At 38.4% G+C, this 27,094-nt stretch overlaps 1 protein-coding gene across 5 annotated transcripts; it reads right to left on the minus strand.

Annotated features, from left to right (window-relative positions):
• On the minus strand, window positions 1-27,094 carry nfe2l2a (nfe2 like bZIP transcription factor 2a). 5 transcript variants are annotated; one of them, XM_052016446.1, is made up of 6 exons: window positions 26,947-27,059; window positions 16,170-16,304; window positions 3,959-4,228; window positions 3,632-3,727; window positions 2,990-3,172; window positions 11-1,751 (listed from the first exon to the last, which is right to left on the minus strand). In XM_052016446.1, exons 4-6 carry the CDS (start codon window positions 3,674-3,676, stop codon window positions 513-515), a joined length of 1,467 nt encoding a protein of 488 aa, XP_051872406.1. In that variant the 5' UTR covers window positions 3,677-3,727; window positions 3,959-4,228; window positions 16,170-16,304; window positions 26,947-27,059; the 3' UTR covers window positions 11-512. The 5 variants fall into 5 exon arrangements, with proteins under 5 accessions (XP_051872379.1, XP_051872412.1, XP_051872406.1 ...); XM_052016419.1 differs by lacking the exon at window positions 16,170-16,304 and having other exon boundaries at window positions 1-1,751; window positions 26,947-27,094; XM_052016452.1 differs by lacking the exons at window positions 16,170-16,304; window positions 26,947-27,059 and adding an exon at window positions 5,199-5,261 and having other exon boundaries at window positions 1-1,751.

Raw genomic sequence — 27,094 nt, forward strand, 5'->3', positions numbered from 1 at the left:
GCAATGGATAAAGATACATTTTATTTAATAATTTTTATATATAAAGCAAAGAAAATGAAGTCATACATTTTCAATTCTTTCATTTTATCTATTTTTGAAATGTAATAAAAAAGTATAAAACAGGCACTTGCAACAGAAGAAACATTAGCTTACTAAAATAATTTTTATAATTCTATGAAAGATCTTCAATTTAATAGCAAATGGGATATATATCTGCATATATAAATACGGTGCAGTATTTACAAAACTATACAAGAGCTCTAAGAAGAAAAGATGTAATAAGCAGTGCACAGAAATAATCAGAATTAAAGAAATGGTCAAGAGGCCATTTACAGTCAGTCTGCAGCCATCACTCCGTTTCACCTCCGAGCCACCAGTAGCCACAAAAAATTTATGATTTTCTTTTGCATAGGAGACTCATTAACATACAAAAACAAAAGTTTTAAACTTCCAATTCACACAAGTTTCGATTTCTTTTTTAAAAAATCCAATAAAACAAAACCTTTGGAATTTTATTCTCTCTTTATCTCCAGTTTCTTGCTCCGGGGGACAAGGAAAACACTGCCATCGCTTGTCTGCTGTAGTGAGTACTCGGACGGAGAATATGGATTTCCATCTTCATCTCGTAGCATACTAAAAACCTCATGGTACAGACTGTTCAGCTGCTGTTTGATATGAAGAAGGTTTTTGGCATGCTCCCCCTTTTCTTGGAGAAGTTCCTCTTTTTCATCTTTAAGCTGATCCAGATCATGTTCGAGACCCACTATATTTTCCAGTTTGCGCTTGCGGCAATTCTGAGCTGCAACCTTGTTTTTGCCACGGCGACGGATATCACGAATGAGAGCAAGCTGAGCCTCACTTAGCTGATACTTGGAAACCATTTCATTGAAATCATCGACAGGAAGGTTAATAATCTTTCTGACAGAGAAAGGAACATTGAGTGCTTTAGCCCGTTGCTCATCTCGAGTGAGCCGAGCTTCCATCCGTTTGGAAGGCTTGTCTTTGATGAATGGGGCTTTACTGTGGCCAGGGCTCACTGGCAGATCACCCTTGCGTTCTTTTGTATAAAGATTGAGGCTCGTATTTGACTGTGGAAGATCAAGAGAGGGTGCCTGAAAGTGGCTGTCATTTTGGAAATGCATTGGGTACAACTCTGCAAATTCAGGCTGAACACAGCCAGGGCTGCTTTCCATCTCATCGACTTCAGAATCACTATAACTGTGAGATGGATCTCCGCAAATGGATGATTGCACTGAATTACCGGGAGAGGCTCCACTAGGGCTTGAGCCCATGGACAAGCCGGAGTCAGAATCCAGAACCTCAGGCAAATTTGTTGGATTCTTACATTCAAATTCTTTATCCACTTTCAAGTGAGAGATGTTGATTTGTTCAAGAAGGGCATCATCCAGAATGCTCGTAAGTGACTCGGTCATATTGGTATGTTGGGGAATGTTGCTGTTCCTCTGGGTATTCAGAGGTGTGGAGAAAAGCAGATCACTGAAAGGACTGTGGCTGAATGAGAGGTTCATGTCATCAGAAGTATTTGTTTTGAGCTGGTGGAGTGTAGGACTTTCAGGTGGCATTACTTCTTCAAAGAGGGAGAGGAAACTGGGATTGCTGCCAGTCACATGGTCATCTGGCAGATTTGCACTGAAGCTATAGCTGTCACTTGGCATTTCAGAAGGTTTGCTCTTGGAAGTATATCCTGTAGATCCAGTACTAGTGATGTTATCATTCTGCATGTACAGACACTGTATCAGAAAAAGTACACACACAAATAGATCAGGAAGCGTCAATAAACACCTTTATCTCTTTAAATTAATAATATTTCCTGCAGTAATTTAGAGACTTTTTAGGTTTACTATGGGATAGACATGTTAAACTATTACTTGAGGGATATTTTATTTGATATAAATAAAGCAAAGAATTCCGGAGAAACTTCTTTGCCTCAAGAGTGTTTATAACTATATCATATAGTTTTGCTGAAATAAAAAGCATGGATGCATTTAGGAAAATGGAGATAAAGATGAAAAAAAAAGCCAGTCTCTACTGCTTGATATTTAGTTACCAGTACTACTTCAAAAGGCAAATATCCATAATACACATGAGAGTTCAATAATGCTTAGCTGCATTTGGTGGAAATTTTTGTCCAGGAACAAATGTGGCAAACAAGTGTGTTCTCAAATAAATGCCCCCTCTTTGTTTAGTACAAGATGCCAAATAAATGTTTCGTGTAAAATAAATGATTCAATTATTAGAAGGTTCTGAAGATGCTAATTTGGGGCAGTTGGTGTTTCAAATGGCTGAAGCTTTCCAGGTGCCTTTTGTAAACACAAAAATTATACTATCAACAAGTGCAAAAGGAAGTCAGCCAAAGACCAATGTGATTTTACTGCACTGGAAAAGTTTCTAAGATGAGTTCAATGTAATGAATTTCTGCACTGAGATCCAGTCTCAAACTGAGAAGATATAAAACTAAAAATTAATCTGGAACATTTCTTACGTTTACATGGTCCTTTTCCTTTAATTATATTTTCTTTGACATTAACCTGGCATGGCTCAGTGTGAACTCTTCATATCAAATGTAATTTATGTAAATTTGATTAAATGAAAAGCTGTTTTCATCATATCTGCAACCTCTCCCAAAATGATACATTTTCTCAAATAGTATTGCACGTTGCATGTTGTATGATTAAATCCTCCAAACAGAAATGCAGATAAATCATGAAAGATGAAAGCTTTTATTGTTTAAAATGTCCATGTATTTTCATTTAAACACATGCACTAAGACACAAATTAAGGTCACATAATATGCAACTGAAGAAAAAAGTAAATGGAGCTGGATCCTGACTGTCAGATTAATATAATCAGAGACAATGGTGGGGTTTGTTCAGTGGACAAACAGTATATTACAGGTCTAAATTCTTTGGGTGTTTGTTACATCCATGCTCCCTCTGTATTAAGTGTTGAATTCAGCTATTGTATTTACCTGAAGCTCCGGGATTGAGAGCAGCTCTTGCCAGGTTTGCTCCAAATCCTCCAGAGAGTTTGGCTCAGGTGTTGTGGGTGAAAGGTTTGAAACAGCAGCTTGCTGAGCCTGATACGGAGCCATCGACTGTGAACTGGTTTGAGCCGGAACTGGAACAGGAGGCTCAAGTGCAACTGTATGAGACTGGAAACAATATTTTTCCTTAATTAAAAAAAAATGGCTTTGCTGCTGCCCAACCCTTTATCATAAACCTTACATTTCCTGGGCTGCATTACAAATATCTTAGAGGAACTACTTAGGTTTCCTGAAATGTAATCTCAACAGTTACATTTCCTCATTAAAGCTATGAAATTTGTCTTTTATGATGACAAGAACAGACAGTTAAACAAAATAACTTTTACTGTTAAGGTTTTGAAAAAAAGAATCAAACAGATAGTCACTTCAAACTTAGTATACTCAGTTTTCAATTTTGACAAATCTTAAATATGGCCTGTTTTAAAACAACAACTAAAATTACATGCCTTGCAACTGCAGGAATCACTTTTTTAAAAAGCATTCCATTTATGGCTAATAAAAGAAAAACATCAGGGATTAAACACACACTTTTCAGAGGTGTGTATTTGGATGGTAAAAAGGACTCACCTCTATGTCCTCTACAAATGGGAATGATTCTGCAAGAAGTTGCATACATTCATCAAACGACAAAGCTCCATCATCTCTCTCTGCTCTCTTTTCAATCTGAATTAATATTGGTTGGCAACATAGTTTCAAAAAGCGAATGGGAGAAAACAAAACAAAAATCATGAAATTGTTTAATATACATTCATGCTCTTGCATATATTAACATAGAAATTTATAGAAGCATTTGATGCAATTCTAAATTAGCCATCATAAATCTGTTGAGAGAACGCAAAGCAGCTCCATAGGCTTGAGGTGTGCTTCTTTCAGGGCTGTTAAAAGCTGAGTTACCTGTGCGGGTTCTGAGATTCCTCCCGGGATTTCGGCTTCACTGTGCTTTGCTGGCCGAATAGCAACAAATTCTCCTGTCTCTTCATCTAACTGCAGCTGTGCCAGCAGAGCCTTCTCTTGTTCCTTCTGCAACTGTTCCTGCTTTTCCTTCTCAAGTTTCTTCTGTTTTTCTAGTTCATACTCCTTTTGTCTGTAGGTATAATCAAAATCTTCACGGACAACACCAAGGTCTATGTCCTGCCTCCACAGGATGTCAATTAAATCTAGGTTCTGTTTCAAAAAAAAGAAAAACGCTCGTCAAATTAGCAGCACTCCAGTCAACTGTGCCAAAGAATGCATGACATACATCATAAAAAGGCAGTAAGGTTAAGTACTGCTATCTAATCTAAACATTAGGTGGAAATAGTGAACCAGTTCCAAGCATCACATCTCTAATACTCACTACTATACCAAGAATTTCAGAACTCACACAAGTAATCATTTTTCAGCTAGGATAAAATATTGGTTTCTAAGCAAGAAGAAAATGACAAGTGCTGAATAGTGCAGCAGAGTTTGAAATATGCACTGAAACAAAGCGGAGTGCTTCTCAGCTATGCATCAGAGCGCCAAAGGACTTCAGTTATTACAGGTTAAAGTACATCTATAAACAAGCTGATAAATTCCACTGGAAAGTAACCAATTTTTCCTGAATGATATTACATCCAGAAATTAGGTCCCAACATACAGGGATTTAATTTGGTTTCACGACTTTTTGTTTTGCCTTTTGCAAACAATCCATATACTTCTGTTAGCTACGTTTCATTAAAAGAATTCCCATTTTCATTTTAAACATTTTTAGTAGCATGAATTTTGACTTCAGGCTTCCACAGCCAAGAGAAAATGCAAAGTTTTGAAAGGACTGAACCAGACAGCTATTAGGGTTAAGATTACATTTAAACATGAACTAAAGAGCAAAGGACAATACCATACACAATTGTGAAATGTGGCCAGAAAGCAATTGGTTCTCTAGTCCAAGTTTGGTTAAAACACTTTCTAATCACCCATGTGTGTTGATACTTAGCGAAATGAATATGAAGCACTACCATTTCACATTATTCACAATCACCAATGCATAAAAGATCACATTTGGTCTTTTAAGACACTTCCTAAAGTTTTGTATTGCTAAACATACTTTCATTAAAAAATGCTACAGCTTTGTGAGGGGAAAGCTGCTGACATTTGGTGGAATTTCAAAACTCACATGAACTAGCCCCAATACTTGGTCTGACAGGCAAGTGCTGCAATTACTCCTTTAATATTTGAAATGAATAGGGTATTCTACTTTGAGGGAGAGCAGGGAGGGGCTACTTCATACTGAATATAAGAGCTGCCTTTGTATTTAAGCAGGGAAGCAGAAGTACCTTCACATTTCATATTTAGTCAACATTGCAGTCAGCAATCTCCCTTTAACCCCACAGCAACAGCTTATTATAAAAGCTACTGTGCTTCAAATGGAATTAGAAATATTGTTTCTTACCAGCACTTAACACAATTACAGTCAACAGTTTTAATGAAAAATATACAGTTTACTGATACCTGTACTCCATTCCTCAAAAAGTAATCCAATATTCTAACATAAACCTTGCCATTTACAGCTGAAAAGAAACATGAGACAATTCACGCATTATGAAAACCTGAACAGAAGGCATCTTCATTTCCTTGATTGCTCAACATATTGCATCATCTTACTGGAAGTGAAGCTCTGATCTGACTGTACGGTTGTGCACAAGGGAAATGCCCGCTCAATCCTGTAACCACAAGAATGAGCTGATTTGCATACTGACCAGCATAGAGGAAGGAACAAGAGAAAAACAAGTAATAGATACCTACTCCGCATGTCTACTTCAATTCAAACTGCAGCACAAAAATACTATACAAGGGCTATTCCTAATTGTGTAGTTCCCTTGGGATTCGCAGGTCAGGTGACCTTGTTCCATGCCTCTGCCATTTATTTATAAGACAGCTACAGAATAAATGATAGCAACTCACAGATGAATTGGCCTTTGATTCTTGCACTTTCCCAGATATCACCCTAGGAACAAACAATGGTGTTTCTGTCTCTGATACTGACAGCCATGGCAGAGTCAGTGGGTTAAGTTCCCGCTACTGTAACATTTTTGTACAACTTTAATGCCTAATTTGGAAAATCTTTAGCTTTTTAGTCACCATTTTTCCACTTTTCATTCTGAAACATGAGTGATCATTGACATTCACATACCAAGCCACACAAAAACCAGGGCTTCAATGAACCCAAGAAAGGAATCTGAAAATGTACGAAGGAGACACAAGAGACTGCAGATGCTGGAATCTGGAGCGAAAAAAAAACAAACTGCTGGAGGAACTCAGCAGGTCAGGCAGCTTCCGGGGAGGACAAAGGACAGCCAATGTTTTGAGTTGAGGCCCTACATCAGGTCCTGAAGCAGGGCCTTGACCTGAAACATCAATGATCCCTTTGCCTCCAGAGACTGACCTGCTGAGTTCCTCTGGCAGTTTGTTTTTTTGCTATTTGAAAATATATAAAATCATAAACCAAGGATGATGATTTGCAAACATCTTAACACAAACAAAGGTATTACTGAAAGATACAATAAATGTGCAGGGCTACTTCATCGTTAATGCTTTAATCCCATACAAACATGCAAAGGGCAACAGAAGAATCAGCAAGATCGTTAACCTGCACTGTATTTATTGGATGGTGCAACTTTACAGAGGTGTCCTTCCTAATCAAAAAATATAACAATTCCTTTTGGGAAGGCAAAATAAAAATTGCTTGGGGGGGGGGGGGGGGAAAGAGGGAGGGCGAAATGGAGATTCCTTTTTAATTTTCTACCTTACAATTAAAATATTCTCCAGAATGCCTTGATACACAAATCACAGACATTGCCAGAGTCACCTTAGCCCTTCACTTCATACCCAACATCACGCCAGACTGGACCCAAAGTCTCTGACAATCTATGAACATTTATAAGGCTCTGGGAACTGGGGCAAACTCTGGGTTACCATACTTGTATCTGAACTCCAAGCCATTAATAATGTAGGCTGCCATTGGTGAGTGGTGGCAGGAGTAGGGAAAGCACAGGGCAGGTTGTACTGGTTTTGGCAGGCGCCCATGTCTGAAACATCACAGGGTCAGCTCCTGGAAAGATCCACAGGTATAGTTCTCTCTTCTGTTCTTTGGTGACATTATTAAAAGGTATGGGATCAGTCTGTGTGAGTTAGCTCACTCTCAAAACCCTTATCAACCTATTCATTAGTATGGTGCTGCCAGACTGCTTAATCTTAGAAGGGCCAAAATTTAAGCCCTGACTAAATATTGGGAAGTCAAAAGTTTAATCCTCAACATAAACTCTATATCCTTGTCTTTACACAGAATCCAGATTGAACAGCACAGAACGATTGTGAACAACAACGAACAATGTTTCTGACCTCGTATCCTCTCCATCACAAACAATTGCTCATTCCACTTCTACAACTTCGTGGATCACCAACCTTTCCGTCACCCCTCCCTAACTTAAACCTGCATTCTTGACTCTTACTTCAATGCTACCCTGGTATTTTTCTAATTCTCTATCCCCCTTCAGGATCTGGCCAAAACTCTGCTGCTCAACCCAATCCACATCACACTGGTCTTTAACTGCCAGATTGCACTAGCGCCCGCCACAAGTTTAAAACTCTCATCTTTGTATTTCATCCTTCCATGGCCATGTCAGTTGCAGGGAACATAGCAAACCTACATTCACCACTACACCCCTGGCCTAAATTCCATTCTCCAGTCATAACAGGTTAAAATAACTATGACACATTCATGCTTACTATATTCACTAGTAAGTTGGTCTTGGGGTGACAAATCTCTGAAGGAGGAGATGATGGAAGCCTTTGATACTAAGTTTTCCAGTAAGTGGTTGGTAATGTCCAGATCTCACTATTGAGAGCCACAGATGAATTCATTGTTTACATTATTTCAACTCCATATTTCTTCAAAGCAACCAATTATTGTCAGCCTATTTCTCCCTGTATTTAATGTATTTGATATCGTCATTGTTGTGGATAGAGAGATTTGGAATGTATGCAAAGATGGGTTTGAAAACTAGACATAGTACTCTAGTTAATTTTATATAACTCAAGTGCAATGCTCATTGTTTTATATATATTACTTCCTTACAAATATTTCAGGCTACATTATTTGTTTTTGCTTCAGCTGCAGGGATTTGAAATCCTGAACATCTTAAGATTTCATGGTTCTAAAATTTCAAGATTTTACAGCTTTGACGTTGTATTGTGGAAGTGATGCAAGATTGTGTGAACTTGTTAGTCAGAAAGTTCATAAGAAATGTTAGGGAACTTCATCTTGTGATCCACCCACCCAGCTGCATCTGATGGTCACTTAAGCACAATGACTAAATTACTGTACATTGTGGAAGATGTAAAAGACATTTATTGAAGGATACAAGCCATTAGAGAAGATTCAGAAATTCTGGCTGTGTGAAATTAAAGCACTAGTGTCAGAGTTGGTAAAAGCAAGGATATTTGAAATTTTATAACAACCTTGCTTGGAGAAGGTGAACCAGATGGGATGCAGCTGGACTTCCTACAGAGAGGGCAACGGCAAATAATGTGCCAAAGACACTGAAGACAAGCAGCAGTACCATAGTTTACAAATCTCTTTCAGGACAAAACACATTTACACAAAGAAAATAGAAATCCTTGAATTGTTGCAAAAATCTGATAATAGCAATGATTATGGTGGCTAAAAATATTGATTTCTTCAGAATAATGCCTGTGGATCATAATCTCAGACATATCTCCCCTCCTCTCTCATCCTCTAATCCTAAATAGAGTCAGAGTTGTACAGCATGGGATTTTATATTAATTTATATTAATTTGCACGTTTAAAGTTCCTGAAAACAAAAGAAACTGCAGATGCTGGAAATTCCAAACAAAAACAGAAAATGTTGGAGATGGGTCTTCTGAGAGATTCCAGGATTTTCTGTTTTTGTTTGAAGTTCCTGTTCAAGTTGAGTTTTTTTCCCCTGGCAGTTTCAGTGGTTTAATAAATTTGAATACCCCCATGAACAAAGGCACATACAATGGGTGGTTGTTTTGCGGAGCACATCTGTTTGGTCCACAGGAGTGATACTGAGCTTCTGTTGCTGGTCACTTTAATTTTCCATCCAACTTCCATTCTGACCTATCTGCACTGTTCCAACAATGCCCAATGTAACCTTGAGAAGCAGCACCTCATCCTCCATCTGAGCACATTGCAGCCTTCAGGACTCAATATTGAATACAATAATATCAGATAATTTGCTTTTTCTGTTTGTATCAGAACTAGTGAGTTCTGCTGTAAGATTACTCATTTGTAATATTAATTCAGTTTTTCCCTCTCCACAAACACCTCCTACTAAGTGATTCCAGCAGTTTATGTTTTTATTTCAGATTTCCAGCAACTGCAGTTTTATAATTTTCAAGGAACTATTAAGGCTAAGAAGCCATTCGAGAATGCCAGAACATATACACAAACATGTCCATAACTACGTCAGCCTTGGCTTAGTAATAGCACACAAACCTGGGTTTTTGTACCACTTCAGATATTTTGGCCACAAGTTAGATTGATACTTCAGTGTGGTATGGGAGAGTGTGCTGCAGAGTCAGAAGTACAATCCCAAGTCAGTGAGCAAAAGCCCTGTGGGTATGATCAGAAGGATGTAAAAAAAATCCTATTTACAACACATCATGATATTCTCACAGCATGCTGGACAATATCTGTACTTCCACAATGACAATAAAAAATGACCTGGTGGTTATTGATCTCTGTAGAAAATTTGCAGTATGAAGTCACTATGTTTCTCTACTTTCATGGCAGTGAGGTGCTTTGGGACATAGAAAAGTCAAGAATGCTGCAAGTTCACTCCTTAGATAGTTTGTGCATATGAACAAATCTTCATTGCAAAACAGAGCTAATGGAGAGTTCCACTTAGAGCCGCTACCACTTGTCTCACACGCAATCTAGTCATTCCCTTCTGTTCTCTCCAGTCCTCCCTATTTTCCCTGCAACTTGTTTTTTCCCCCCCCCCCTTTCCTCATTCCTGATGGAAGTTCATCAACCTGATACATAATTCCCTCTCCACATATGCAGGCATCCCCCTCATAATGGGGGGGGGGGGGGGGCTTGCATTCCAAGAAAACGGTCTGTATCGCAAAGCTGCATCAACTGTGCATGCGTCATGAGAGGCAAGTTGAAAAAAAATGTTGTACTTACTTACTTCTCCCCCCCCCCCCCCCCCCCCCCCCCCCCCCCCCCCCCCCCCCCCCCAAACACATAAATTCTGCAAGAGTGACCTTTATTCCATATCTCAAATTTTTGGGCAGTGATTTGTGAATTCTGTAAGAGCAAATTTCAGTTACCTGAGCAGCTGTAATACAGGAGTCACCTGTACTGCCTGACCCTGCTGACTATTTTCAATATTCTCTGCTTTTATTCCACTTTTTAAAAAATCTTTCAAAGATCTTCTGAAATTCATAAGATTCTCTAAGTACGTTCAGATTTAAACATTAAGATGAAATGAGAAAACATCCAAAGTTCCTAAATGCCCTGAAGTATTATTGCAGGGTGATCAATCTACTTTTAGAAGGTAGATTAGGCAATAGAATTTTAAGGAGGCCGTTGGCCTTCATTTTAGTAGCAAGAAAAGGAATCTGTGGAACATCCACGAGATGGCTTCTTAGAGCAGCTTGTGGTGGAGCCCACGAGTAAATAGGCAATTCTGGAATCGGTGTTGTGTAATGAGGCAAATTTGATCAGGGAGTTAAGGCGAAGGAACCCTTAATAGGCAGTGACTCTAATGTGAAAGAATTCACCCTGCAATTTGAGGGAGAGAGGGAGAGAGGGAGGGAGGGAGGGAGGGAGGGAGGGAGGGAGAGAGGGAGAGAGGGAGGGAGGGAGAGCTGAAATCTGATGTAATGGCATTACAGTTGAGTAAAGGTAACAATAGACGCACGAGGGAGCAGCCATTGTTGATTGGAAGGGGACCCTAGCAGGGAAGACGGTGGAGCAGCAGAATTTCAACCCAAGGAAGAAGAAACACACTAAGGGGGGGGACAAGGCAACCATGTTGTCAGGGATGGCATAAAAGCAAACGAGAAGAATTACAGTATGGCAAAGTTTCCCAAAGATTAGTGGGAAGCTAGACGATTGGAAAACCTTTAAAAGCCAACGGAGGACAACTAAAAAAAGCTATAAGGGAGGAGAAGATGAAATACAAGGGTAAGCAGCCAATAATAAAATTCCAGAAGTCTTTTTAGAATCACAAAGGTTAAGAGAGAGGCAAGAGTGCACTTTGGACCACTTTAAGATGATGCTGGAGTAGTAATGGGGATCAGTGAAATGCCAGAGGAGCTAAATAAGTACTTTGCCTCAGTGGCCAGAGGTGAATGGAATAGTCATTACTGAGGAGAAGGTGCTGGGGAAGCTGAAAGACCTGAAGGTGGATAAATCACCTGGACCAGATGAACTACACCCCAGAGTTCGGTAGAGGTAGCTGAAGAGATTGTGGAGGCAGTAATAGTGATTTTTCAAGAATCACTGGAGTCAGGGAGGGTCCCAGAGGACTGGAAAATCACAAATGTGACACCCCTGTTTAAGGGAAGGAGGCAAAAGACAAGATAAAGATAGGCTGGTTAGTCTGCCCTCAGTGGTTGGCAAGATTTTAGAGTTCATTATTAAGGATGAAATTTCAGAGTACTTAGAAGTATGTGATAAAATAGGATGAAGTCAGCAGGGTTTCATTAAGGGGAGATCTTGCCAGACAAATCTGTTAGAATTCACTGAAGAGGTAACAAGCAGGTTAGATAAAGGAGAGTCAGTTGATGTTATTTACTTTTTTTTTTAAGAAGGCCTTTGACAAGGTGCTGCACACGAGGCTGCTAAGCAATATAGGAGCCCATGGTGTTAGAGATAAAGTACTAGCATAGATAGAACTTTGGCTGACTGACAGAAGTCAGACAGTGGGGATAAAGGGGTCCTTTTCAGGATGGCTGCTGGTGACAAGTGGATTTCCGCAGGGGTCAGCGTTGGGACTGCAACTTTTCACTTTGTATGTTAATAATCTGTTGAAGATGTACCTAAGCTTTATTTCAACCATGCACCAATTAAGAGATTTGATTTTTTTTCTCCCATTTCAACACACACCCCACCCACAATCCTACCACTTTTAATTGAACTTGATCAGGGAGCTTAAGGTGAAGGAACCCTTAATAGGCAGTGACTATAATGACTTATAGTGACTATAGTGGCTTTAATTATTGAATTAAAACCAGTTTTATAATTTTGCTACAATCCCATAGAGGGGCCTGCCCCTATTTTCAAGCTTAGGCTTCATTGCGTCTGTGATTTAGAGCTGATAAATGAACTGTTTAGTTGTTCAGTATGAACCTTTAATAGCGTACTATGATTAAAATAAAACACAAACACATGAGAATTTTGTAGATTGAATACAATCTACCTAAATACAAGCTTTCTCAAAATAATTTAGCTTATTACAACTGTTATAAAGAAGTGATCAACATACTCAGTATCACTGGCCGCCAATCAGCAGAGGAGGTATAATAAAGTAAACAGGTAGACAGAATGTCGGAAGATACTCATTTTCTTACTTCATTGTGATTTATCAGGCTGGTCTCACAATGTGGATGTCTCCTCTTGTGTAACAGTCAAAAGATTTACAAAAAAAATGCTATCAAAAAATATACAACCGTCAGGAAAGACTGAGCAGGCGGGAATATTTTTTCTTTCAGAAAAAAGTTGAGGGAACATCATTAATAGTAGGCAGAGGTTTGACATACTGGATATAGAGAAAGTGTTTCGACTTGTAGTGGCCTAAAACTAAAACCCATACACATAGAATCATCAATCCAGTAGAGAGTTCAGAAGAAATGCTTCCATTCAGAATGATTAGAATGTGGAGTAGCATTAATATATTTAAGAGAAAGCTAGGTAAGTTATGCAAGTAAAGAAATAGAAATGAACTGAATGGCCTGTTTTCATGCTAAAGAATATGCAATAGTGCAATTAAATCAGAAAAATGCTGGGGGAAAAAGTCAGTATATCTGGCAGAAGCTGAGTCAACATTTTTTGGTTCATGACCTTTCTGCTCCATTTTCTTCCCATAGATGCTGCCTGAGCATTTTTTTCAGCATTTTGTATTTTTATTTCAGGTTTCCAGCATCTGTTTATCCCCCCCCATTTTATGTAATATTACATTGTGGTTTCCATTATAAATAAGCAAGCTCATGCACTGGACCTTCCTTCATGTGTCACAGTCTACATAACACAAATTCAATCTAATTTTCTCAAACTAAGTAACAAGATGATACTTTATTTAAAAGGATCTTTTACACTAGGGACACTAGATTGATTAATGTTAAGTATTTTCAAGTGAATTTTGTGTCAATACAAAGCATTTAGCAAGCAACTTGCCCAAGTTTTTAATCAAAAATAAAACATTCACTTTTCATACAAGCTAACACAAGTTGCTTCACACAAGTACAGTGAAGGAAGTAGAGTACAAAAGAAGTTAAGCCAAAGCTGAAGAACAGGTACTGTGCACAGAACAAGCAGTTTCAATCTTTATCTGGAAGCATGCTATATCAGTTTACAACTATGAACAGACAGATTAAAAAAACATTTCAGGTATAGCTATTTGATAGAGCAAGATATTACAAATGTACAGTGTTCAAAAGCAGAACAGTGGAAGGAGGAAAGAAAAACACTCACAAGAAATGGTTAAAAGAAATAGTAATCTGATTCAACTTTAAAAAGATATTTGCTTACATACCTGAATGAACACAAGACAGACAACCAGCAGAAACAGTTAGAAATTCAAGACTTTTACACAAAATGCAGAAGATACAAATTGTTCAGTTGTGGGGAATAAGATAGAAATGGGAGCACAGAAGAGAAAACATACAAGCAGATGAAGCAAGGTACTTGTGTCACTGGAGCTTCAACCACCCACCATTTTAGCTACTCTTATGCTGTTTTGAAAATAATTTTTGCTCATCTTGCTTCTAATTTTCTCCTATTAATATCACTTCAACCACTGTTTTCTGCTTAAAACATTTTTCTTCTCCTCAGATGTGCACGGATAATTGTTTTCCCTCTCCTTTCACCTTTCCTCTTTAAATGCTGTTCACTTGCAATATATTTCAGGTCAGCATTCTCCTAGGCTGAAAGCACATGACATTATCACACCCCAGGATAATGCACTGTACAGATACTGAACAGCGTAAGTCAACTCCCACCATAAAAGGGCATTCAAAACACCGAAAGGCCAAGATGTACAATTTCACCCAAGATGTTTCACAGAACATTTAAAAAGTTCTCTTACCAATGGATAAGAAACTATATTTGAAAAATTGGAGTTTCAATAAGTTTGTGTGGCTGCTTTTTGTTACTGGTGTTTCAAAATTATCATATTTGGCTGCAAACTTGCAAGATTAATCAGAGGCCATAACAGCAATTTAATTGCAGGATTCACTTTAACAAGCTGTTTTCAGTTTTCGAGATTAAAACAACTGGCCACAAATGAATATTAAATTATAAATCTCACACATGTCACAGAATGAATTCCAAAACATTTTGACAAGACTGTACACATATATAACTGCTGTATTTAAAATGATTATAAAAGAATAAAAGCCAGAGCTTCATTAATGAGGCATTCTCGAATTGCCAGTTAACCTACTTGGAGTTTTTTCATTAGGCAAGCTGGTTTTAAGGTCCAGGTTCAATCTGCAGTGTGACCCAAACGGCAGGCATGCTATAAATGGACTCAAACATCAGATTAAATGGTAGATGGGAGACAAACATTAGGCATGTTTCCCATTTTCTAATTACTATCCAGTTGTCATTGTGGAAAAAAAAATGATTTTACATTGTTTAGACTACAAACAAAAGCAAAGAAGATCATCTTTGGCACTGGGTCCCTGTAAGCACTGGGAAAGAATGGAGAGCAGAGAAAAATTAGCCCAGCCTTTCTGCCCTGCAGCCAATATTTCAACCTGGTTCTTCATTATTGTTAGGTTACTCTTAAAGTTCTGTTTTTGTTCCATTATTTCTTATTATCTTTTCATCATGAATGTAAAGCCCTTAAGTAACTAGGTCAAATCTTTTCATGCCCTTGCCCCTCTCATTCATGTAACCTCTAGGCCTACAACTGTCCAAGATCCCCATGCTCATCCAATTCTAACCTCTTATACAACTCGACTTCTTAATTCCAATCCAAGGAGCTGCACATTCAGCTATTTGGACCCCAGGCTCTGACATTTCCTCCCTGTACCTTTGCACCTCACCTACTTTACCATGTTTTTTAAACTTACCTCTTTGACCAAATTTTTAGTAATTTGTTAAAACACATCATATCACATATTATTTTGAAAAAACATTTATACAGATATGCTCAACAATTTTTAACAATCACTCCTGTGAAGCATCTTGGAACAATTATAAGATTATGGAAGGGTACTATGTTAAAAAATGCTGTTGTACAATAAACCATTTTGTTACACTAAAGTATAGTATTCAGGTTTGACTGGAACTTTAAGCTTGTATAACTACAATCTTCACGTGGTTATATCCAATTCCATGGCAACAGAAAACACACCCAATATTTAGGTTTCATATTTACAAAACCGCGAGATAAAACCCTCCCCTAACAATCTGCTGCACCCATTGTAGATAAGACCTTTATTACTAGAACAATTAATCTTGCATTTCTCCACCAAACAAAGCTCAGAAGGCACTAGACCAGGCAAAAACAGTAAAATCCTAGATGGTATTAGTGACCGAGAGTTGTTGGTAAATGAACAAAACCAGACAATAGGTAAAGAGACATGTAGGAGGGAAAGCTAAATTTCAATCAAGGTGATGGTGGATTAACCATCCATTAAGTACCCCGGCCAATTTTCCTTTCTGCTGAAATCACTGGTGCAGCAGTTCAACTACCTGTCTAGCAACCCAGAGTTCAACAATACAGAGACTAGAATTCAAACTCTCCTGCGCAGTTGTGGAACTTATGCTCAGTTAATTATTTTTTTTTATAAACTCTGTTATTAGTAATGATGACCACACATCAGGTTCATTAGTATTTCAGGGAAGGGCATCTGCCAGTCTTACCTGGTTTGCGCTCTATACGACTCCAGACTCATCAATGGGGTTGATTCTTAAATGCCCTCTAAAGTGGCTTGGCAGCCCTCAATGGACAATTGACAATGGGAAATAAATTTTGACTTTTTCTAAGGTACCCTGATCCTAAGTAATAGAAAAATACAAACATGATGTTTAATGTGTGACTGATCTGCTAATACACAATTTACACCCTACTGACATTGAACTTTACCTCCTACTAAAAGTTAACTACATATTAACAGATATAACTACTTATTAAATGATTAGTTAACTTTCCTTACTGGGTCTGTAAAGTACAAACACAGGCAAGAGTGTGCTGCATTCCACCATTTTCTTTCTGCCCCTTATAACCTTTTTCAATAAATCAAATTTCTATTCAAGAAAAATCTTAAAGACTGATCAATAGCTTCAGTGGAAGGGTAAAATGCAAATAGGTGTGAGTATTTTTCATTTACGTGAGATTGCGTCACTTGTAAAGAACTTTGCTAATAATTAATTACTCTCAACAGCAAGCAGTGCAAACATCGGACCCTTATCTTCACTGTCACTTCACTTTCAAAATACAGATTAGAAATGCATGACCTCCCTCCACAGGCTGAAAAGATTTCTTAGTTTTTGTATTTCGCAATATTAACCTTTAGATGACTGCAGATCTGATCTTACTTTTAATTTACTTACATTAGATAACACACCAGATTTATAGCACGTGTGGCCTTGATATCACAAGGAATATTTGCTTTACGTAGAACCATTAAGTATGCATTTTCAGGGACATTTTAGAAGCTAATGATTATTAAAGCAACATATTTTCAAAATAATATCACAATTTACTTTGCATCCTTCAACATTCCTGTTTACATGACAAATAGCTAAAAATTAACAGGAAGCAAGATCAGTCCACAGGTCTGACAACATACCAGTGGTAAAGCTGAAAACATATGCTCCTCTACCCAAGCTGTTCCAGTACCACTATACAAGGGAATTCACCAATTAAGTAGAAAACTGGGGAAAAAAACCTGCAGATATTGTAAAGCTGAAGTAAAAACAGTAAATGTTGTAAATAGTCAGCAGGTCAAGCAGCATTTATGAAGAGGGAAACAGAATTAACATTTCAGGTCCATGACTTTTCATTAGAACTGAGAAAAGTTAGAAATCAAATATGTTTTAATATGCAGAGAAGCAGGGACAGTAGGGGGGAGAGAGCAAAGGAAGTTACAGTGGTAACGTGGACACCGGCATACAATGAATGACACAAGTGATGGTGGTGCTATCTGAAAGAGGGTGGTGAAAGCTTATTGATTGCAGCTGTAAAAAGAAGAGGAATTAAGACAGAGGGGAGGAAAAGAAAAAGCAGAACTCAGGGATTAAAAAGAAGATGCAGACACTGAAAATCTGAAGAAGAAGACTGAATGCTAGAAATACTCAGCATCTGTGGTAGCAACTGTGGTGAGAAAAAGAGTCAATGTTACAGGCTAACAAGTTTATCAGAACTGGCCAATGCCGATACAAACAGGAAAAACTAGTTATCTGAAGATATTGTTGTCCTGAGTGCTATCATGTACCAAGTAGGAAGATGAGACATTGTCCCTTGAACTTACCCTAAGATTCTCTGGAACAACATAAGGGGCCAGAGTGAGAGTGAGATGGAGAATTAAGATGACAAGCCAGAGGTTTAAATACACAAGAATGACTATATATAAGCAGCAAGAATCAGTCCATGCTACATCAGGAACAACCTTTTCACTCAAATGTCAGTCCATATTACACCTATTGACACATCATACCAGATCTGCCAGTAGCATAAATGTGGACTGACATTTGAGTGAAAAGTTTTAGCTCCATTCATTTATTTTCCTCAAAAGGAATCAACCTTTTTCAGATTTGCGCAGATATTTCCTTGTAACAATATATCAACATACCTTCACTATATCTAACTACTTTTCCAAAATCCACAGAAGTTTATGTGGCTGTTAATAACCACCAACAGATCCTTAATTTACCAAAATGAGGGAGAATATGATCAAATATTTTTCTTTGCAGCATTTTTCCTTCCCAATGTTTTATTTTGTAGAGACATCATATTAACACCGAGGTCAAAAAATGTCTTAGGGAGAGAATGGTAGTAACTGGCACATCCAGATTTAGTACATAAAATTTTGAACTCTAGTCAAAATCCAACATAACTATTTCCTCACCTCAGATTTTATAAACAGCATGGTCAAACGTCATTCAAAGTAACTGCCACTCTATTTCGATGTTAACAAACACTGCAAGAACATATTTGAAATATAAATCTTCCTTAATGGAATTGTCTACATCTTTCACGTACAAGTACTTTCTTGGACAAGGAAAATCAAATCTGCAGTGGCCAGAAAACTAAAGGGTTAACATAAAATTCTAGGAACTGTCAACACAGTTAACACTAATGAAGGGAACAGATGAGAAAGCATTTTGGCTTTGGACCTTTCATCAGGTTCTTGGTCATTCACTTCATGTATATACCCCACCCCCGAATCCCTAAAGGAATTCAGAAGCTCCTGGTTCTGAATGTCTTTAATTTCTCAACCACACCCCACCCCAACAAAAGATGTATTTCACTGTGTGTTTCCATGTCCAAGTGACTAATAAAGATCTTATCTTACCTTACCTCCTCCATACCTGGAATCTTATCTTTCTGCAATCCTCCTATTTTTGGTCTCCAACAGTCCGGATGGTTTTTTAAAAAAAATCTCTGCAAACCTTTAGGTCCCAAGGTTCAAAAATCTTGAATTCCCTTCATCTCTTTACCCCTCCCACCTCTTTTAAGACTCCCTTTAAAGTCTATTTGGCCTAAACCTTGCTCATCTGCTCTATCTTCTTAAGCAACAGCATTTTGTTTAATAGCGTGCCTGTTAAGCACCATAGTACATTTTATTGTGTTAAATGTCCTACGTAAATACACGTCGGGACCAATTGACCTGGCATAATTCTTAGTTTTGTTGTTTTCCAAATTTCAAATAACTTCCAATCTTTCTCTTTTCAACATCTGATTTTATGAATATTTTTCTTTTCTAATGTTCCTCTTCCTTGCTCAGATATGTATTGGTACATTATTGTCACTTGTACCAAAGTACAGTGAAAAACTTGTCTTGCATACCGTTCGTACAGATCAATTCATTACACAGTGCATTGAGGTACAGAGCAAAGTGTCACAGCTACAGGGAAGTGCAGTGCAGGTAGACAATAAGGTGCAAGGTCATAAGGTAGATTGTGAGGTCAAGATTCCATCTCATCGGAGAAGGGAACCATTCAATAGTCTTATAACAGCAGGATAGAAGCTGTCCTTGAGCCTGGTGACATGTGCCCTTAGGCTCTTGTATCTTCCACAACTACATTAGAATCTCAAGATTATACAGCACAGGAAATATTCAGACAACTGTGCTTCATTGGCACTTTTAAGTCCCACTTTCCAGTTCCATCCCGTAGCAGAGCAATTTTATTTCTTCTCATGTATTTTATCCATTTTCATTTTGAAAGGTGTTATTAAATCTGTTTTCACCATCATTTCAGGGAATGCATTCCAATTTATAACAACATGCTGCCTAAAAGTCTGTTTTAGCATGTTGCTTCTGATTCTTTGGTAATTGCCTTAACTCTATGTTTTCCAGTTACTGACCTTTCTGTCACTGGAAGCAATTTTTCATTGATCTATCAAAACTCTTGAATATTTTGAACATCTCTATTAAGTTATTTGTTTTGCTCCAAAAGGAGAGCAACCATGGCATCTCTAATCACTCCATGTAAGAGACATCCCTCATTCCTGAGGAATCTTCCACCCCCATTCTAAGACCCTGAAGTACTTCCCAAAGCAGCGTCCCCAGAATTCACCACAATTCTCTGGCTGGGATGTATTTATAATAGTTTACTGCAACAAAATAACCATGGGTTCTTCACAATGACAAGTAAAGCTTGTGACAAACATCCTTTCTTCATAGCTGACAATGCCCAACCATTAGCAATAGCTGATGTAACAGCATATCAAATGTCCTATCGCATGGTATGCAGAATTCTTAAAAGGTACGTACACACCCAATGTACCAAGTAACAAACCCTTAAGAATAACTACATATTAACTTATTCCATTAACTATTTACATACAATAAAATTATACAAATAACTACTTATTATATAACTATTGACAAAATATATACACAGTGAAGAAATATAAATTTAGCTGAAAATAAATCTACTCATTTTTGAATTGTCCAAACTATAATGTGACAATAGCACTCACAACAACTCAACCATATGTGCCCCTAGTTCTAATTTCAGGTCTGAGAAGCACATAGGAGATTAGGGATCACTGTTGCCCAGTAGACCATGAGTTTTGTGCCAGGTCTGAGGTTTTGATTTTCAAACTGAGGTAAATGTGCACAGCTTTTGTTGGCAGATGGTCAAACAGTCAACATGGCAAATCCCCAGGTTTCAAAAAAAGTCCTGTTTCCACTCTTAATATTCTATAATAATCTTCCCAACTCTTACCACAACTTCATGTTTGAAAGCATAATGGGAACACTGGATACCAATGTCTCACTCTCCATGATAACCTTGTTGGATCTGCAGCTGTTAGTCCCCACAGCTTCTGGGGGTCCAGGATCTTGTCATCATCCCACAATATGCCATCACAAATGTTTCCATTCTATCAATGCCCAAGTTTGTAGCTACATGGCTCTGGCCCATAACTACTAAAGGTGACTGAACTCATCTGTCTGCACTGCCAACCCATGACATAGAGAATCCCTCCTTTATAGGGACTTAAGACCAGTTTACTTTGCCTGAACAGAAAGTAGTTCAGATATTCTTATCATCCATCTTGCCCTATAAACAAACAATTTTCAGAAATGTCAATTGACAACTTACTAATGTATTGTTGGCAACTCCCTCTGTAGGTGCACAATAGATTCCTTTTCACATTCCCAACTCTATCTCTTTCCTCAGATTTCAGTGCATGGATAGTACCCCACCTGGACTATTCTAATGTTTCCCTTGTACCTTGGGCATATAAGGACTACCGTTCTTTCCAACAGTCACCCTGAGAGAGCTGCTCACCTGTGCAATTGCCCTGGTTGGTGGCAATTAAAATATTGGGCCATCTTGAATGCACATTAGGTGGCTTCAACACAGACATTTCAAGACTTCCAATATTTTCCACTCACATATCTTGCAAGTTTTTCTGCCATTGGCACTCACAGAATCAACTGCTTTCCAGTCAAAAGCACATAGCAGCTACAAGACCTGGCCTTGAATGAGACCATACTGCCATTACCATCCCTGTGGACTTAATCCCTGGCTGCACCTCAGGTGTTTCACATTCGTCAATGTCCTTCCTATACATGTTACTATTCTGCATGCTGTGTCAAACATCACATCTGACACGTCAAACAGCTTTGCTTGAATTCTCCGAGTTAACAGACCACACACCAAATGATCCTGCAGTGGCCAATCCAAAAAAGGTCTGAAATTTACTTTTGGCCAGTACCTTTAACTTGATCACATATTCACCTGCCATCTCTTCTGGTCTCTAGCTGTGCAGACCAAATGTATAACTTGAAAATGCCCGAAGAGACTGGAATGAAAAACCCCAAATTCTTACAATATCCTCATGTGACATTAATAAACAGTAGTATTTTGTACTTCTCCAGTGCTATTACTATTTCTGTTATTACTAGTATCTCTTTCCTCTCCCGGGACCTCAGCAATATGAATTGCTAGAAGGAACATCTCCATTTGTTCCATATACAGCACAAATTGCAACTAACTCTCATAATTTTCCATCTCACAGTTGTATCCGTCACACCCTTCACCTGTCAGTAATATCAGTCTATCTAGAGAACCCTGTTCTCCCTTCATTTGCACTCGATTACTGCCTTACTACTTCTTCAGCAGCAATATCCCATTATTTTTCTGAATGTAGTCTGTAGCTTCTTTTCTGCATTGTTGATTAATTAGGTAAGTGAACAGAATAGGACTATTACCAAGCATGGCTATCAACAGTGGATGACACATCAATGTATCAGAAGTCATATAACCTCTTAAAGAAGATTCTAACATATTCAGCATGTGACATAGAAACACTTATTTTTTAAGCTATTTGCCTTTGTTAATAAAGTCAAGGATTCTTTAGATGTTTTTAATTGCCTTTGAGTTGTTCTGCCACTTTCAGATTCATGTACTTTCACCTCCATATCCTCTTAAAAGAGTCTACATTGTCTCTTCTCATTGTCCTACCAAAAAAAATGTTAGATTTTATCTACTTTGTTAGTTTATGTAATTTTTCCTGAAATGTGTAATTCTGCACCTTGTTTCTTTATGTCACCTACAAATTTAAATTATTGTGTAGATCTAACTTCAGATCTCTACAGTATCAAAATATCAATGGTACCAACACTGACAATTTAGGGATACCATTGCACACATTACTTCAGTCTGAAAAACAGCCATTAACTGCTACCTTCTGTTCTTCAGCCAATTACATATCCATACAGCCACTGCTGGTTTGATTCCCTTGGCTTCAATTTTCCTAATTACCATTACATGCTGTTTTATAATAAAACACACCCACCATCTCATAACTTCACCAAAGAACTCAAATAAATTAATCCAGCACCATAGACTTTTAACAAATAAAAGCCAATGCTGATTTGTTAATCTTCTTCCCATTATGTCTCTTCCACTTTCTCCACTATTACCATTAAGCTGCTTTATCTGTCATTATTGCAATTATCTAAATAGGCAGTACAGTGCCACAGCAGACAGCGCTGCTGTCTGACAATTCTGGTGACTCACGTCTGATCCTGACCATTGCAAATTCACCCCATGACTGCGTGGGTTTCCCCTGGGTACTTTGGTTTTCCGCCACGTCCCAAATACATGGTGGGAGGTAGGTTAATTGGCTACTGTAAATTACACACAGTGTAGATGGGTGATTAAAAAAAACTGAAGGGGGAAGGTGGGCACGAGGGGGAATAGGTTACAATAAAAAGGTGGAGGAATGAGATTGATGGGTTTGCTCTGAGAGCCAGCAAAGACTCAATGGTCTCAATGACCTCTGTCTATAACTTAAAGAAACATGGGTGCAAAAGTTACTATCTTACATTTCTCTTGCATCTCTCCCATATTTCCGCAGCAATGAAGGGTTCTGGGCAGTCTCTGTACTTACCACCTTGCTCCCTCAGCAATACAAAATATATCTCAGTCAGATCTGATGTCCTTTCTACTGTCAAGAAACAGGAGTCCCCAAAGCATTTTCAACCACCAATTAAATATTTCTTAAGTATAGGCACTGACGCAAGTAGGAATCAGTTTTGTTTATTGATGAAAATTTAACAGCACAGAAATGAACTATTCATCATACAATCATGCTGAATTCAAGGCAGCAATCTAAACTAATCTCACTGTTTATATGTGTATCCAATTTTCCCTTAATGATACCATGATTTCCGCTTAAACCATTCCTTCTGGCAAAGTATGCAATGTTACAACAATCTCTGCACAAAAAAAAATTCTCTGAAACTCTCACTTTACTGTGGTAGCAACTCTAAACTGGTGACTCCAGGGACACATTCTTCAATCAAGTATCATCAGCCTTTTGTCCTATTCACTCTGTCAGAACCCTTGGATGCTTTTTAAAAAAAAAATCAAAGCTCTTCTTAGTTTCTAGTACAACAGCAAAAATTATTTCACTACCTTAAAACTATGCAGATAAACTGAGTTTCCACACAAACACCAATAATGTTTCTGCACTGAATACTCTGTACTTTAGTTTCCTAAGGTATAATGAGGCACCAAAGGTGCACACAATACTCTAAGACTTTGCTCTGTTTTGTTCATCTGATGAAGCCCTCATCTATATTACAACTGGTTATAATTATTCCCATGTTCTCTAGGCCAGATTTCCATTTCCCCAAACTCATAAACTCATCTAAAAAAAAGTGCAGACCAAATCCCATTCCTCACCAAGTACTCATTATCTATTATCTCTTTTCATGTTGGTCTGTTGGATCCTGATCCTTTAATCATCTTGCGTTTAATGCCTGCACTGCCTCTCTCCTCCTCAAGACTGTAAAGCTACACTGCATTACTCTAAATGGGAATGCTTATACATTGCCATTTCTCCCCATACATCCCTCATCCCAGTTTAGCCATCTTCAAGGTCCCAATCTCCTGAATGCCCTCTTTTAACCTCCCTGTGCCTTTAAGTGGGAGGAGATGGAAATGGTGACTAGGATGTGGCAAGGCAACAGCTTTGATTCTCCTAAATTGGAAATTGATGAAGTTTGAGCTCAAATGAACCTGGATATTGGACTAGAAATTTTTAAATAGAGAGTGAAAAGGTGATAAAGTGAAGCACATCATATCTTCAGACAGAACAATACAGTTGCTAAGGAATTCAGCTGAGAGAGTGAGAAATTATACTAAAGTTGCCTGGACCTTATGGATGTATGTGCATTTCCTTTATCCAGTCATTCCAGAGCATTGAAGTAACCCAAAATAAACTTTAGTCAGCTTCAATCTGGATGAAAATTGCTAGTTCAGACCTAAGTCACTCGCAAATGTATAACCAGACACTTGCAGCCATTTTCAAGCAGCTTTATCCACTTTCTTGCTAACAATCCCACAAATTAATCCTACCTTCGAACTGTGGTCTTGCTTATTAAGATGCAAATTTTCACTAGCAAAGCTGGAAAAGTAATAGATAGTTGACTAATTTTTGTTTTAGGTTCTGACTTCTGAGCCCATAAAATTGCAATCTGCAGCCAAAACAAGTGTTAAAATCTTCCAAACTGCAATACACCATTATATACGATGTCAAGGAACATAAATACACCACTTCAATGCAGATACACAAAGGTGTACATCTCATCAGATTGCTATTTTCCTTGCCTCTTCCTTTCCAATCAATATATAGTACTGGAATTTCATAACTGCTATCACCTTAGTTGCTAGACAGCAGCCATCAACTCCTGACATTTCATCAGCAGCCAATATAACTCGTACACTACACAAATACGTTTAAATGGAATGTTTCCTCCCTGAACCTTCCACATCTTTAAGATTTGTTTTAAAACCTGTCTGACTAAGCTTTTCACATCAGTCCTACTATCTTCCATGACAATATTGCTTCTTGCTTGATGCCACTCCTGTGAAGGACATTTTACAATCTTAAAAGAGATTGCATGATGTAAGTTGTTGTTGGATGTCTATGGGAAAACTCTTGGCTCCTCTAGACATATACTACAATATTTAATTTTTTTGAAGATCAAATGAAAGGAACTAGTTATAATATCTCCAATGAATCCACTCTGATCAGCACACATCTTTTTGAAAGGAAAGCAAGGAAATACTGTGTGAATTTTATTCATATATTTTAAGCTATGAACCCAAGGTATTAAGTGAAATGTTACCTGAAGACAACAGCTTGAAATAGCTCAACCTTCCCAAATGTATGAACAAAATTAATAAAGACCAACAATTGTTAGGTTGGAGGAACAGAAATTATAACAATCCTTCCTTGTCAATTTGGAAATGTGAATTTATCCATTTATAGCCACTGTTTATTTTTTTCTACTCTCATTATTCGTGGGCTAAATTTAAGAGCCCGTTACATAAACAACGGTCAAAATTGGCTTAAAATAAGTAGATTTCCACTGAGGATGCAGCATCCCCGGGCATGAGACGATTGCTACGGTTATCAAACGAAGCTGGGGTTATGATCAACGGCTTACAGCACCCACCCACCCCCTGTAAAAATGGTTTCAGCGGCACTGATCTGTAGCTCGTGACCCTGACTATACAGCCAATATTTCACAACACCAACACGCAAAGTCGTCTACATTAATCATTAACTTCCTATAAAAATATTTTCTCTACAAACGCTGTAACTTACACCAAACGTTAGGAGTCTTAACACTGAATTATGATTATTGAGGAAATAAAAGAAGTACGCTCGTTATAAGCTGGTAACAGAGGGAAAGGTTCAAGTTTAAAGGGAGAAATGAACAGAAAATCCTCATCACTGTATTTAAGTACAAATAAGCAACTCTTTTCGGGCAAGCTTGTCTATCACCTGTCATTCTGGACTCCTGCCACTCACTTACAGTAAAAGCCTGCGGACGGAAGCAAGATCACAGAGATCAGCTGAAACCCTCCCCATGGGGTTAGAAGGCAGCCAACATGGAAAGCCTTTCAGAGAGATCACAAGACTGGATACACTGTACCAACCAAGACACTAATAGTACCATAATTTTGCCAAGCAAGCAATCTCCACAGAGGCAACCTTTTGGAAACAGCTTCTCTTATCACTACTCTGGAATGACTTTGCACAATTATAAGTTTGGCGCAGGATCGGAAATAACGCTCTTGGTGAACGCCCACGTTTCAATGTCTCGCTTCTCATCCACACAAGCTCAAGTGGGAGTGGATGGACAAGGAAACAAAGTCATTGACCAAAACCGCAAGACACAACGGAGTGGGAAGATAATGGCAGGTAACTCAAACCGGCAGGTAACTCAAACCGTCAGCCAAATCACTAGAACCAAAAGAATGACAGCCATACATTTTAATACAGAGTCGTTTCAGCGATGGAGAACATTAAAGCGACGGGACCAAACTACGTGAAAGTTTACTACTTTGCTCCCCATTTGCTTGGATGTTTTCTGCCCCTACAGTGACCCCGAAATGCAGCCCTTGCTGCAGCGAACAGCCGGAGAACTGCCGATCGCACTACCTGCTGCTCCTGCGCCAGCGGACGCTCGATCTCCATCATCCCTCCGCCAATCGCCGCTTTCCCCGGGATAACAGATCACGTGCGGTCGACCTGACTATTCCAGTTGTTCTGACGCAGCTCCCAGAGCAGCGCAAGCATCCGTTTCGGC

This window comes from Pristis pectinata, chromosome 1 (genome assembly GCF_009764475.1).
Source record: "Pristis pectinata isolate sPriPec2 chromosome 1, sPriPec2.1.pri, whole genome shotgun sequence".
In the NCBI taxonomy this organism is placed as follows: domain Eukaryota; kingdom Metazoa; phylum Chordata; class Chondrichthyes; order Rhinopristiformes; family Pristidae; genus Pristis; species Pristis pectinata.